The sequence below is a fragment of the Typha angustifolia genome, chromosome 10 (assembly GCF_048772165.1).
Source record: "Typha angustifolia cultivar Huaian chromosome 10, ASM4877216v1, whole genome shotgun sequence".
NCBI classification, from domain to species: domain Eukaryota; kingdom Viridiplantae; phylum Streptophyta; class Magnoliopsida; order Poales; family Typhaceae; genus Typha; species Typha angustifolia.
In genome coordinates, this window is record NC_133248.1 from 10674993 (window position 1) to 10690545 (window position 15553).

At 37.3% G+C, this 15553-nt stretch overlaps 2 protein-coding genes across 2 annotated transcripts; both read right to left on the reverse strand.

Annotated features, from left to right (window-relative positions):
* Positions 1 to 479: 479 nt before the first annotated feature.
* On the reverse strand, positions 480 to 2597 carry LOC140768066 (cytochrome P450 736A117-like). The gene is made up of 2 exons (XM_073108154.1): positions 1470 to 2597; positions 480 to 1290 (listed from the first exon to the last, which is right to left on the reverse strand). Exons 1-2 carry the CDS (start codon positions 2418 to 2420, stop codon positions 667 to 669), a joined length of 1575 nt encoding a protein of 524 aa, XP_072964255.1. The 5' UTR covers positions 2421 to 2597; the 3' UTR covers positions 480 to 666.
* A 10680-nt stretch (positions 2598 to 13277) lies between these two features.
* On the reverse strand, positions 13278 to 15213 carry LOC140769358 (cytochrome P450 736A117-like). Its single transcript, XM_073110036.1, has 2 exons — positions 14105 to 15213; positions 13278 to 14011 (listed from the first exon to the last, which is right to left on the reverse strand). The coding sequence occupies exons 1-2, from the start codon at positions 15053 to 15055 to the stop codon at positions 13388 to 13390; spliced, it is 1575 nt and encodes a 524-aa protein (XP_072966137.1). The 5' UTR covers positions 15056 to 15213; the 3' UTR covers positions 13278 to 13387.
* Positions 15214 to 15553: the final 340 nt, after the last annotated feature.

Here is a 15553-nt window from a genome sequence, read left to right on the forward strand (position 1 = left end):
TGTAAATACAGTAAAGCCAAGATATTATGCTATTTTATTTTAAATTAGTGGCACATAAAAAAAATCACTTAAATAATAAGTTTGACATCAGTGAGCAGTAAATATTGGCCAAACTTACAATTAATGATATTTGTCTGACTAAAAGAATAGTAAATGTCAACGATTCACTTACCTTTTAGCATCGATCGTTCTCTTTCCTTATCATACGAGTTTGAACTTTAAGGCATCTCCATAGAAAAATTTCTTTAGAAAAAGAGAAAAAGGTTTCTACGGCACCTCTTCCATTGTTTACGATTACAGCCACGTACGATACTTGACAAATGCCGTCCACATCACCGTTCCTTCGCCGCAAGTACTTTTAGCAAAGTTTCTTCGTCCAAATTAACCTTTAAAGTTTAACCAAACCATAATAAAGAAGTCTAATACTTCACTAAATGATAATTAGTCATCAAAATTATTTTTTGAGTTACTATAATTAACTCTTTTTGCATGATATTAGGTATTTGAGGAGAGAGAATTTAAAACAAATATATTCTCAGTTTGCAAATCTAGATAAAACCAAAAGGTTTCCTCCATGCAAAAGAGCAAGAAGTTAAAACTTTTATTTCCTTACAAGCATGTACGTATATAATCAGTACAAGCAAATCTCCAGGGTAGCTTAGATAACTAATTATTAAAAGGTTTAGCCACCAAAGTGAGCTTAGGCTTGATGTGTGGTGCTAGTCCACTAAACACACTGTTGGTATCCAGTGTCTCTCCTTTCCTTCCATCGGGCAATTCCCAATTAAAATGAAACAGCAAGTTAGCAAGCGTAAGCTCGACCACCTTCACCGCGAAATTTATCCCGGGGCAGCCTCTGCGGCCGGACCCAAATGGTATTAACTGGAAGTCCTGTCCCTTGTAATCAATAGGACTATCCACGAACCTCTGAGGCCAGAATTCTTCAGGCCTCTCCCAGTAGTTTGGGTCCCTTGCAATGGCCCATGCGTTGATCAAAACTCTAGTGTTGGCAGGAACATTATAGCCTAGTAATTTGGTGGCTTCAATTGAGTGCTTTGGAAGCAGTAATGGGAGTGGTGTGTGCAGCCTGAGACTCTCCTTGATCACGGCCTTCAAGTAGGTCATTTTGTCTAAGTACTCCTCGGCGATCCCCTTTGTCGTATCGCATCCACTCAGTACTCTTCTTACTTCCTCTTGTACTCTTCTCATTTCTTCCGGATGTTTGATGAGCTCCACCATCGCCCATTCCATCGTAGAGTATGATGTATCAGTTCCTGCGGTGTGCATCTCCTGCCAAACATGCATGCATGCATGCAATAGTTATATATTAATTAGCTCCCTGAAAGCCAATTCATTTGATGCATGCGTTATCGAAATTAGATAATTAAACTGATCAGGTTCTTTCATTTTATACAAAATTATTAAGCTGATGGATCTAGAACAATTAATCTGGATACTTAATTAATTACCATGATGATTGCTTTAATGTCGCTGATGCTGAAGTTGACGGTAGTTTCTTTATCCTTCGCATTGATGGATAAAAGAACGTCGAGGAAGTCCTCAGTATTCTCCGCTCGATCATCGGATCCATATTTCTCCGCGCGGGCAATGTGGCCCTCTACCACTTTACTAAGGAAACTATCGAATTCTTTGGAAAACTTATCCACCCTCTTATCCAACCCTCTCACCCAATCTATCCAACCCAACCACGGGTTGAGTTCCCCCATATAAATAATCTCCAACAGGTAGCCAAGCTCCCTGAATAACTTATGAGTACTGTTTCCGTGTGCCTCCTCGGAGAATTTGAGCCCGAACGCCGCACGACATACGATATCATTCGTAAGGGAGATCAACAACTCGCTCAGATTAACCGAACGGGCGGTGGACATCGACCCGCGTATCCTCTCCATCAACAGCGCCACCTCCTCTGCCCTCACTGGGCTAAAGGTCTGCACCCTTTTAGGATTTAGCATGTGTAACACAGTTACCCGTCGCGCCTGCCTCCAGTACTCTCCGTAGGGAGCGAACCCCACCGCCCGGGAGTTGTAGAAGATCCGGTCAGTGATGCGCGATGGCGGCCTACTGGCGAAGCTGGCGTCTTGAGCTTTCATGACCTCTTGGGCTGCCTTTGCCGATGAGATTATCAGAGTAGGTAACCGGCCAATGTGGAGGAGCATGACAGGTCCGTACTTGTGGGATAGCGATTGCAGCGAGACGTGAGGGAACGTCCCGAGCTGGTGGAGGTTCCCGATGAGCGGTAGGCCTGGCGGAGAAGGAGGAAGAGGTAATTCGTTACCGTTTCTTGAAACTACGGCTTTGTTGTTTTGGTAGTACAAGAAATAGCAGATGAGGAGGAGAGGGAGAGTGAGGAGGAAGGGGGAAGAGGTGAGCCATTGGAGTAAGTGAGCAAATGGAGGCATTATTGTGATAGCTTGCTTAATCTTAGCCAAGTATACGTTGGGGAAAACTACTTATGGTTTTTGCCACTAAGAGGTCCTACATATCTATAACTACGAAGGAGCAGTGATGAGCGTCAGTGAATAGGGAAGACTAACGAACTAACGGAGCCTCTGTGGAAGAAGAGGTGCTCTTGATCTACCGGCACCCCGTTTCTGCAAGAAGACGTGGTATCATCACATCATGGGGTACCCTTTACTAACCGATCGGTCTCAGAGAATTTTCCTTTTTGTTTACTTTTAGTCATTACGAAACTTCCTAATTGATTAGCGGCACATAACCATCCACACTGTATGATACTCCTTGATTATTTTTTTCTTTTCTTGTAACCACATTTCCAACGTTTGCTAGTTATGTTTTAGCATTGTTACAGTATAAAAAGTAAAGTGAAATATTATATGTACACCATGGATGTGGATTGATCGATGTGTTACAATTTCTTTGCCTTAATGTCAAACTTCGCACGGAAATTGTCAAAGATAAATCCGTCTCCATTGCAATATGCTACAGTTGTCAAGCGTCCACTGCAGGCCTTCCAATTTGACGTTGATCTTTCTGGAAACGAAGAAGAAGAAGAAGAAGAAGAAGAAGAAGAAGAAGAAGAAGAAGAGGAAGAAGAGAAGAAGAAGGATCTCACTCTCTCTCTTCTATATCGTGGAGCATTCAGAAAACTACAAGTTTTACTTAATTTCTTCGTCGTGGCTGGACTACAGTTCCAATGTACAAGAGAACGTAAACTCCATTATCTCAGTTAGTAGCTTATAATTACTCCTAATGGTAGGAAATCTTCCAAGTAAATGGAGTCTAAATAAGTAGGAAGAGTCGACTTAATTTTCTGAGTGGACGAGCCACGAACGAAGTCGCTGGCTTCTACTTCATTCTCTATCTGATTAACCTCTTTTATAAGAGATAAAAAAAGAGTTATTAACTTAAAATGTACCTCTTTTAATATAGGAGAAAATGTGTTTTTGGAGTAATTGGATAGAGCATCAAACTATTGTCGATAATTTCATGTATTTAGCATAAGTTTTTTATTAAATTTTAACTAAATTTTAAGTGGGACCCACACATTATAAATGATGGTTTAATGTTGAAATTTATTTAGCTTAAAGAGTACTTTATTATCATATATTCACTTAATCAAATCCATGAAGAGAAGTGAATGAAAATTAGCTCTAAAGTGAGTATCATGGTAGTGAAAAAAAATAAAGAAAAGTGAGTTTAGTATCATATTACGTATTTAAGAAATGTTAGTATGGTATATAAGTAACAAACTTCATATGGGATTTGGGACCCAAAAGGGATATCTATTTTGTAAGTAAAGATTACTATATAACTTAACTCACACGCGTGCTGCCTGGCTCGGCTCGGTTCGCACGTATGGGTCAATTTTAATTTTGTCTTAAGGAGATAGTGTCCAAACACTAGACTCACGCCATTAAAATATCAAACATTCGTGCTGGAACTGCACCTTTAATTCGCTTCGCTAAATAATCTTCAACTTAATAAAACCCATTACTTTTCATATACTACTGCTAATTTGTCACGGCAAAGCAATAGACAAATGATACGTTAACATCCTGCAAAGCTTTCAGTTTGACAAATCTTGCACAAAATGAATGGCTTCTTTCAGTCGACCTAGAAGTACACATGGAAATTAACGTGGTGCGGGTCATTAAATTTCTCCAATCAAACCAAGTTGAGATACAGACAGGATTAAGAATTAAGTAAATTCCGCTTGAAACTGGCAACTTATTTCTTCGCCAACTTGTTTGGTCTGTGCGTCATCTTTTTTTAATATAAAAATAACCATGGAGGAGAATGAGACATTTGATGAGTTCTATGCAAAGCTGAGTGATATGGTCAACTCTAGTTTCAACCTAGGAGAGAAACTTCCTGAAAACAGAATTATCCGTAAGATCCTTAGGTCCCTTCCAGAAAGGTTTCAGGCAAAAGTTACAGCTATTGAGGAAAGTAAGGATACCGATTCAATGAAAGTTGAACAATTGGTAGGAAATCTACAAACATTTGAGTCCAGTCTTTCAAAACCGAGGAAGTCCGAAGGGATGGCCCTATCTACAGTTGAACAAAATTTAGAGGAGTCGGATGATGAAGGTGATTTAGATGTTGAGATGTTGACCATGTTTGTCAAAAAGTTCAATAAATTCTTTCGAAAGCCAAACAAGTTAAATGCTGAAAAACTTGAGAAAAGCAAAGCCTTTGTAAAATGGAAGAATACTGTGAGTTCAAATACAGGTGGTACCAACAACAATGTCAAATAGAAAAATAAGAATTTTGAGAATAAAGTTCAATGTTTTGAATGTTCTGGTTTTGGATACATCGCACAAGAATGTCCTAATCGTCCTAAGAGGAAGGGCAAAGCTATGAAAGTTACTTGGGATGACTCAGATGAATCTATTGATGATTCTGAAAAGGACGAAGAAAACTTTGTAGCTTTTACCTCTTCTCTACTTTATACTGACTCTATTGTTGATACTAATAGTACAGATGATCAGGATATGTTACCTGCTGAGGAAGATGAATCTGAAATCCAAAAGACATATAATCACTTATACCTAGAGTCGTTTAAACTCAAGAAAAGCAATCTTAGACTACTTCAACGACTCAAGGTAATCGAACCAGAAAGAATTCAATTTGAAGAGATGTATAAATTGGAGCTTGAACATGTCAAAGACCTTTCTGAACAACTTGACAATGCAAAAAATAAAATGAAGGCTGATGAAATTGAACTAGAGCGATTGCATAAGGAAGTTACATTTCTGAAAGGGAAGAACAAACTTGACGAAATTCTAAAAGCTCAGATCTCTGGAAAAGACAGGTATCGTGTTGGATACATTGGTAATTCAAATAATAATAAAACTGTATTTGTTTCTGCAGGTATACAAAAGGAAGAATACCTGAAGCCATCAACCGCATTTACAAAGCAATCGTGGATGAACCCTTCTAAACAGAACTTGAATATACAAACTGGTGAATCTTCGACGGTACCAAAGGTAAACTCTAACCACTCTCCTCGACATAAGGTGAGTAGAAAAAGGTTTGTTCCGACATGCTATCATTGCGGCATTCTAGGGCATATTCGACCACATTGCAAATTTTTGCAAAAACCTAGAAGTGCTTTTATTTATGGGATGAAAACAAAGGCCATATGGATCAAGAAATCTGATTTGAAATGTTATATTGTGCATACTGCCTTGAAAGCCTTAAATTCTGAATTGTGGTATTTAGATAGTGGCTGTTCAAGACATATGTCGTGTGACAACTCTTTATTTTCTAATCTCGAAAAACATGAAAGGGGAGTTGTGACATTCGGAGATGGTAACTCATCCAAGGTAATAGGTAAAGGAAAGGTAAGTACTCCGGGGATTCCTAGTCTCGAAAATGTTCTTTATGTTAATGGCTTGAAAGCAAATTTATTAAGCATCATTCAATTTTGTGATGAAGGTTATGAGGTAGAATTCTCTAAAAATGATTGTACTATTCTAGATCATGATGGTAATGTTATATGTTTAGGATCTAGAACATCTAATAATTGCTATATTGTTAGAACTTCACATAATCTGAAATGTAACAAGACAAAACAATAGCAATAGAACATGTTGAGACGGAGAAACAGTTGGGTGATTTGTTACAAAACCTTTTGATTTACAGAGATTTCAGTATCTTCGCATTTCTTTAGGGATTTATTTTTTCAATTGGTATTTGTGAAACCCTATCTGAAGGGATTTGTGCTTTGGATTGATTTGTGTTTTAGTTTGCGAGTTTCTTATTATTTTGTTTCATTTTTTTAGATTTTATTTTACTCTGAAATTTTCTTTGGTTTCAGTTTTAGATTTGTCGAGAGTTTTTGTTATAAAAAAAAATTGATGCACTCCTAGATTCAATAATATACTCTTGACATAAAAATATGATTTTTCTCTTGATTATGAGTTATTATAGTCAATTTTGTCATCTTGTAGTATATTGTTTCAATTTTGATTTTGTCACTCCCTCGACTTCTATAATAATAAAATTTTAATGCACTCATAACGTATGTGTATTCTTGTGTGAGCATGATATCATGAATATTTTTTTAAATAGCTCACTATTAACTTTGATTTGCACAGTTTGACCTCATACTTAGTTCTCAAATATATTTTTATAAAAGATCAATGAAAAGGGCTACAATGAGTTAGTGTGAAAACCGTCTTGTTTCGAGTCCAGTTTGACTCAGTACATTATATGCAAATTCAAAAAAAAATGATAGATGTGAATTTCTTCTTGCACTTTATTTGATTCGTACTACAAGAAAAGGGCTACCTACTCATGTGTGAAAGTCATCATTGCACCTATTTTTTTTAAAAAAAATACAGGAAAAATTCCTGTTATGTTATGGAGAATAAGTCGAAAAGTGTAAAATTTCAATACTAAGTCGGTTTGACTACTGTGTTGCATCATTGTTTATATATGAAAGTTTGTTTAAGAAGATTGGTTCATGTTATCTATGCTCATCTTGCATATGCGTATCGTTATGATCAATCAAGATTAATTTAATTTTGAGTGATGCATTAGAATTGATTATAATATGCTTTTGATGACTTGATTGATCTGTGTATGACTTATTTCATTTGATTGTCATATTCTATGTCTTGAATGTATTTTGAATTTCTAGAAGTGCATCTCCAAAGTCTATTGATCTTGATTGATTTCGTGTAGTTTCAAGTTTTGATCACGTTAAAGTTAATATCTTGATGTTTTTTGTGCGATTGAACGTGATAACTTGCATTTTTAAGTGGAAGATGGATTTCACTTAGGGTCTTCATGGTTTCTAGAATTTTTGGATTTTTTTTGTATTCATTGGGCATATGTGGAATCTTGCGACTTTTTTCCTTCTCTAGAATGCCTAAAAAAGCTACAATTACCAAGAAACCAAGGCCGCCTTCTTCACCTACCTCGACTCTGTGTTGACGATTCTTCATCGTCAGTTTCCTCCGAGTTCCTAGTCTTTGGCATTTATGTCAAAAAGGGGGAGAGTGTCTTAGTGTCTAGGTTAGTGTTTAGGTGTCTAGGTGTGTAGGGGGAGTATGAGCATAGGGGGAGTTTATGAGAGTCTTAAGTACTTTTGAACTTTGCCTGAAGTAACTGTGAACTTTATCTGCTTAAGTACTTTTGAATTTATGCTACATTGATAACTTGTGTTTAGATTGTTTATTCATTTCAAGTTATTTTCACTTGATCTTGGATTGGTATATGTTTATTTGCAGGGCTTGATGTGCAAAATATTCTAGACTTGTTGATTGCTCAATTTGAAGTCTTTGTAATATCTTGTAACCTAGGTGTTTTGTCACAAATTGCCAAGGGGGAGATTGTTAGGTTTTTATTTGTTGGCAATTGTGTACAAAATATTCTAAGTGTATTTTTTACATGTATATGAGCTTTACAGAAGTCTAGAATATCTCTGGTCTGAAGAATTGCAAGGTTATTGGAGAAAAGCTGTTGAGTTCACACCGCGTTCACAAACGCGTTCGAACGCGGTGCGTTCACAAACGAGTTCAAACGCGGTGCGTTCACAAACGAGTTCGAACGCGAAATCTGCGTTCACACAGACAGAGAGCCGCGTTCACAAACGCGTTCGAACGCAACCTGAAGAATTCAAGCTGTCGCGTTCGAACGCACTTGGGCCCGTTCGAACGCACCTGAGATTAAGTTAGGCCGTTCGAACGCACTCGGGCCGCGTTCGAACGCACCTATGAAGTTTGCAATTTATTGGATTTTTGTGAGTACGATTATGACTTGGATTTGGCTCTATTTTGGAGATCATATATAAGGATAGTGTTGCCCTAACCTAGGGTAGTTGAAGAAGATTATTCAAGGAGACTTTTTGGAGGCTACATCGGTTCTTCAACAAACAAGACCCTTCGCATCTACAAATCTTAATCTTTCGTCTTAAGGGCTATCTAGACGAAAGATCAATCTCGAGGGCTACTGAGATTGGACTTCAATCACAAGAAGCAGTGAATCGTGGGTTCTAGCGATCAAGACTGAGAGGAATAAAGTTGTTTGGATCGACGGGTTGTTTTGTGAGTCAGTCTTGTAACTGTTACTATCATAGTGATTGGTTTTGATCCGAGTTTGGATCCGTGGTTTTTTTCCCGTTTGGGTTTTCCACGTTAAAATCTTGGCGTTCATCTCTACTTTCGTTTTTAATATTTCTTCCGACTTTTACTTAAGCGAACGAGAAATATCATTGCCTAGAGGTTAGATACATACATGTGTCTAAGGATTTTTCAGATTGCATTGGAAGCAGTAATGGGACTGGTGTGTGCAGCGTGAGACTATCCTTGATCACGGCCTTCAAGTAGGTCATTTTGTTTAAGTGCTCCTCGGTGATCGCCTTTGTCGTATCGCATCCACTCAGTACTCTTCTTACTTCCTCTTGTACTCTTCTCATTTCTTCCGGATGTTTGATGAGCTCCACCATCGCCCATTCCATCGTAGAGTATGATGTATCAGTTCCTGCGGTGTGCACGTCCTGCCAAACATGCATGCATGCATGCAATAGTTATATATTAATTAGCTCCCTGAAAGCCAATTCATTTGATGCATGCGTTATCGAAATTAGATAATTAAACTGATCAGGTTCTTTCATTTTATATAAAATTATTAAGCTGATGGATCTAGAACAATTAAACTAGAGACTTAATTAATTACCAGGAGGATTGCTTTGATATCGTCGATGCTTAAGGTGACGGTAGCTTCTTTATCCTTCGCGTTGATGGATAGCAGAACGTCGACGAAGTCATCAGTATTCTCCGCTCGATCATCGGATCCATATTTCTCCGCGCGGGCAATATGGTCCTTTACCACTTTATTAAGGAAATTATCCAATTCTTTGGAACACTTATCCACCCTCTTATCCAACCCGCTCACCCAATCTATCCAACCCAACCACGGGTTGAGTTCCCCCATATAAATAATCTCCAACAGGTACCCAATCTCCCTGAACAAGCTATGGGTTCTGTTTCCATGTTCCTCCTCGGAGAATTTGCACCCGAACGTCGCTCGACATACGATATCATTCGTAAGGGAGATCAACAACTCGCTCAGATTTACCGAACCGGCTGTGGACATTGACTGGCGTATCCTCTCCATCAACAGGGCCACCTCCTCTTCCCTCACCGGGCTAAAGGCCTTCACTCTTTTAGGGTTTAGCATGTGTAGCACCGTTATGCGCCGCGTCTGCCTCCAGTACTCCTCGTAGGGAGAGAACGCCACCGTAATAGTAAAGGCAGCTAATATTCTTTTTTATTGTAATTTTGAAGCCAATGTATGCCATTTAATTTCTTGATTCTTTTATTTAAGCACATATCCTTATGACTGGGTGGGTTAGTTAGTTAGTTAGTTTTTTCCTTTTCTTTTCAATTCTATGAAGCTTGCACTGTTTTAATTTACTACTGCATGTTTGTGCTCTCTTTGTAAAACATTAAAAATATGAAGGATAATTGCGCAGCTTGTAATCATACATGGTTGTGTGACTTGCAGGCGAGACCTTTGCTTACTCCAGGTCGTGAAGATGGCAAGTGGGGTTCCCTCATCGATCCACGTTTGAAAACCTATAACGACGAACAGATGGAACGCATGATAGCTTGCGCAGCTGCTTGCCTCCGTCACCTCGCACCTCAACGTCCAATGATGAGTAAGGTACTCTCTTTATGTTTAGTTATCAGAATTCTTCCATGGCAAAATGCGGAATTATTACCTTTCACTCTTCAAAGACTAGGGGAAACTTTGCCATTACAACTTTAAAAAATAATAATAATAATAATAATAACCTCTTTTCTTTTGCTTTTTATAAAGTATGTTATTCTGTCGTGTGTATATACTAAGTGCAATAATGCACGAAGGACCAACTTTTTCTTTTTTCATTGCTCATAAACAGTCCATGATACTTCCGGAGATCTAAAGAAAATTTTTCTTTATATTTATCAATTAAATTGACTCAAAACTATTCTGAGTTAATATTACATAAAAAGAACATTCTATTTTTTTTAAATTCTTTTGACTTTAAAATCTAATTATGCATTTATTTTACCTTACCTACAACAATTTATGCAAGGATATTAAGGTTGTCTTTTTATCTATTATTACTTTTACTCACTATACAGTAAACAGATAGTTAAGAAAACCTATGACAATGTATCTTTTTGGCAGTTTAACTAGAATGCAGGGGTTGAATGATAATAGTACGGTGTGAATTGATATAAAAATAAAATCTAAAGCGTTCTTGTTAAAAAAATAATTTTGCTTGAACTCTTTATATATCATGTTACGAATTGACTAGAGTCGATCCATAACAAGGGTTGTAGTCTTCGATTAGAGTGAATAATAGTAGATGAAGATGGAGAGAAAGATGAAAGGGCGGCGATGGTGGTCATGAAGAGAGATTAATTTATTTTAACTTTTAAGTTATCTTACTCTTACTCATAAAATAAACTTAGGGCTACAAATAAATTGTAATGTTTGGATGATTAAACAAATGAGCTCAACCCCTCGTATATAGATTTATAGAACTCAAATTCACACTTATCTTAAAGACTTATATAACTTAATTAAACCTGTCTTAAGATAGTAGTTAGTGAGCTGTTAGTTTAAAATAAAATCCTACTAACCAATTCAATTTTTACGCATGTTTATTATATTTAAAATAAGATAAATGATTTAATACTAACAAAAAGGATCATTGCTTCTATTTATTTGATACAAATAGATAATATTAATTTCTCTTTTCTAATCTAGCCGTTAAAATTGTATAATTTTTTTTTAAATTTAATCAAAGGTGCCGGTTAATATGAACCAAAGTACTGACCATTCTTTTGATTTGGAAGACAAACGAAGCATTTTTAATTTGGTTAATTATATTTTTACCTACGAATATTTATGTCTAAAATAATTTTACTCCTATATAATATTTTATATTAAACTAGTTCCTAAATAAAGTGAGACTGTTAGATTTTTCATCGTACTGACCGACAGATCTAGCACTCTCATCCTCCTTGCTATCTTTTTTTTTATTGTTTTTTTTTCTTACTTTTACATGTTACTTAAATGAAGTTCTCAAGTGGATTTTGATAAATCACTCCGTCACCGATGTGCTTGAATTCTCTATCTAGGAGCTCTCCTTTGTTGAGAGTTTCATTTTTAAAACTCATACTGATAAATCTGTAGTGTGGCCGCGGTTAGCTTATTTCAAGAGTATTACTCTATCTCATTTTTTTTATTATGACTGAGTGCTTGATATTTTATTTTTATTATTATAAGGTCTGTAATGTAGCCAAATGAGAGGCTTGTTCTTAGGATTTTTATCCTATTTCTCTTTTCACCGCTCGTATCAAGTTGTAATTGTTTGATTGAATTAATAATATAATCAATTTTTCTTTAAAAAAAATTATATAAAGTACTAAAATGATTCTTTATATCAAATATAACAAATAAGTAAAATTATCAAATTATCCAAATTACCTTTCTTACTAATCAGTTTGCCTAATAAGTATAAAGAAGCATTTTCGCAATTTAGACAGAGCTACGTTAAGTTTGACGAAAAATCTAACCGTCTTACTTTAGTCTAGACCGCGAGTTAGCATAAAAAATTATACAAATATAAAATAATTTTAGATACAAGTAGAAGCGGATAAACTATATTTAACTATTTTTTTATTCCTCTCTCATAGATGGTCCACTTTTTATAAAAATAATGAATGATAAATTACTTTACTACTCTATTAGCTGGTTAGTGGAAGTCGACGCTCTCCTTAGCCTCATATTTTACAAATAGTTAGGTATATATAGTCTTAATTTGTAAAATGTTGAAACAAATCAAATCAAAAAAGAATTCCATATATTTAAGATGAAAATAAACACCTTATATTTTAATTTTGTTATAAATAAAACCACTTCATATATAATAAATGTCGGTAAAACTATGATACAATATCATTCTATCTAAAATTAATAGCATTTATTTTTAATTGTCGACTCAATTTTATTATCTTTAAGTTTTTATCAGTATATTGAAAATACCTGTAATTACGTGTGGCATATATAATTTTTTTTTCAATATTTGTAAATACAGTAAAGCCAAGATATTATGCTATTTTATTTTAAATTAGTGGCACATAAAAAAAAATCACTTAAATAATAAGTTTGACATCAGTGAGCAGTAAATATTGGCCAAACTTACAATTAATGATATTTGTCTGACTAAAAGAATAGTAAATGTCATATACGACGATTCACTACACTTGGCCGCTAGTATCATGATGGCACGCGTCCAAACGTAGTTATTAACGAATGGCATCAAGTGGAATATTAAATTGGATCAACGACTATCGACTTACCTTTTAGCATCGATCGTTCTCTTTCCTTATCATACGAGTTTGAACTTTAAGGCATCTCCATAGAAAAATTTCTTTAGAAAAAGAGAAAAAGGTTTCTACGGCACCTCTTCCAGTGTTTACAATTACAGCCACGTACGATACTTGACAAATGCCGTCCACATCACCGTTCCTTCGTCTCAAACTTCGCATGGAATTATATACCAAGATAATTACATCTCAAGTACTTTTAGCAAAGTTTCTTCGTCCAAATTAACCTTTAAAGTTTAACCAAACCATAATAAAGAAGTATAATACTTAACTAAAGGCTAATTAGTCATAGAAATTATTTTTCGAGTTACTATAGTTAACTCTTTTGCATGATATTAGGTATTTGAGGAGAGAGAGAGAATCTGAAACAAATCTATTCTCAGTTTGCAAATCTAAATAAAACCAAAACGTTTCCTCCATGCAAAAGAGCAAGAAGTAAAAACTTTTATTCCTTACAAGCATGTATGTATATAATCAGTACATGCCAATCTAGAGGGTAGCTTAGATAACTAATTATTAAAAGGTTTAGCCACCAAAGTGAGCTTAGGCTTGATGTGTGGTGCTAGTCCACTAAACACACTGTTGGTATCCAGTGTCTCTCCTTTCCTTCCATCAGGCAATTCCCAATTAAAATGAAACAGCAAGTTAGCAAGCGTAAGCTCGACCACCTTCACCGCGAAATTTATCCCGGGGCAGCCTCTGCGGCCGGACCCAAATGGTATCAAGTGGAAGTCCTGTCCCTTGAAATCAATAGGACTATCCACGAACCTCTGAGGCCAGAATTCTTCAGGCCTCTCCCAGTAGTTTGGATCCCTTGCGATGGCCCATGCGTTGATCAAAACTCTAGTGTTGGCAGGAACATTATAGCCTAGAAATTTGGTGGCTTCAATTGAGTGCTTTGGAAGCAGTAATGGGATTGGTGTGTGCAGCCTGAGACTCTCCTTGATCACGGCCTTCAAGTAGGTCATTTTGTCTAAGTACTCCTCGGCGATCCCCTTTGTCGTATCGCATCCACTCAGTACTCTTCTTACTTCCTCTTGTACTCTTCTCATTTCTTCCGGGTGTTTGATGAGCTCCACCATCGTCCATTCCATCGTAGAGTATGATGTATCAGTTCCTGCGGTGTTCATGTCCTGCCAAACACGCATGATATGCAATACTTATATATTAATTAGCCCTCTTATGGATGGATCTAGAACAATTAATCTGGAGACTTAATTAATTACCATGATGATTGCTTTAATGTCGCTGATGCTGAAGTTGACGGTAGTTTCTTTATCCTTCGCGTTGATGGATAAAAGAACGTCGAGGAAGTCCTCAGTATTCTCCGCCCGATCATCGGATCCATATTTCTCCGCGCGGGCAATGTGGTCCTCTACCACTTTACTAAGGAAATTATCCAATTCTTTGGAAAACTTATCCACCCTCTTATCCAATCCTCGCACCCAATCTATCCAACCCAACCACGGGTTGAGTTCCCCCATATAAATAATCTCCAACAGGTAGCCAAGCTCCCTGAATAACTTATGAGTTCTGTTTCCGTGTGCCTCCTCGGAGAATTTGAGCCCGAACGCCGCACGACATACGATATCATTCGTAAGGGAGATCAACAACTCGCTCAGATTAACCGAACCGGCGGTGGACATCGACCCGCGTATCCTCTCCATCAACAGCGCCACCTCCTCTGCCCTCACTGGGCTAAAGGCCTGCACCCTTTTAGGATTTAGCATGTGTAACACAGTTACCCGTCGCGCCTGCCTCCAGTATTCTCCGTAGGGAGCGAACGCCACCGCCCGGGAGTTGTAGAAGATCCGGTCAGTGATGCGCGACGGCGGCCTACTGGCGAAGCTGGCGTCTTGAGCTTTCATGACCTCTTGGGCTGCCTTTGCCGATGAGATTATCAGAGTAGGTAACCGGCCAATGTGGAGGAGCATGACAGGTCCGTACTTGTGGGATAGCGATTGCAGCGAGACGTGAGGGAACGTCCCGAGCTGGTGGAGGTTCCCGATGAGCGGTAGGCCTGGCGGAGAAGGTGGAAGAGGTAATTCGTTACCGTTTCTTGAAACTATGGCTTTGTTGTTTTGGTAGTACAAGAAATAGCAGATGAGGAGGAGAGGGAGAGTGAGGAGGAAGGGGGAAGAGGTGAGCCATTGGAGTAAGTGAGCAAATGGAGGCATTATTGTGATAGCTTGCTTAATCTTAGCCAAGTATACGTTGGGGAAAACTACTTATGGTTTTTGCCACTAAGAGGTCCTACGTATTTATAACTACGAAGGAGCAGTGATGAGCGTCAGTGAATAGGGAAGACTAACGAACTAACGGAGCCTCTGTGGAAGAAGAGGTGCTCTTGATCTACCGGCACCCCGTTTCTGCAAGAAGACGTGGTATCATCACATCATGGGGTACCCTTTACTAACCGATCGGTCTCAGAGAATTTTCCTTTTTGTTTACTTTTAGTCATTACGAAACTTCCTAATTGATTAGCGGCACATAACCATCCACACTGTATGATACTCCTTGATATTTTTCTTTTTTTGTAACCACATTTCCAACGTTTGCTAGCTATGTTTTAGCATTGTAACAGTATAAAAAGTAAAGTGAAATATTATATGTACACCATGGATATGGATAGATCGATGTGTTACAATTTCTTTGCCTTAATCTCAAAGTCAAAG

What these genes read in the sequence shown, in the direction of transcription:
- LOC140768066 (XM_073108154.1), bottom strand. Translation starts at nt 2,420, where the DNA reads ATGCCTCCATTTGCTCACTTACTCCAATGGCTCACCTCTTCCCCCTTC. An exon ending in ACATTAAAGCAATCATCATG is followed by an intron (nt 1,291 to 1,469) that starts GTAATTAATTAA and finishes CATGTTTGGCAG; the next exon opens with GAGATGCACACCGCAGGAAC.
- LOC140769358 (XM_073110036.1), bottom strand. Translation starts at nt 15,055, where the DNA reads ATGCCTCCATTTGCTCACTTACTCCAATGGCTCACCTCTTCCCCCTTC. An exon ending in ACATTAAAGCAATCATCATG is followed by an intron (nt 14,012 to 14,104) that starts GTAATTAATTAA and finishes CGTGTTTGGCAG; the next exon opens with GACATGAACACCGCAGGAAC.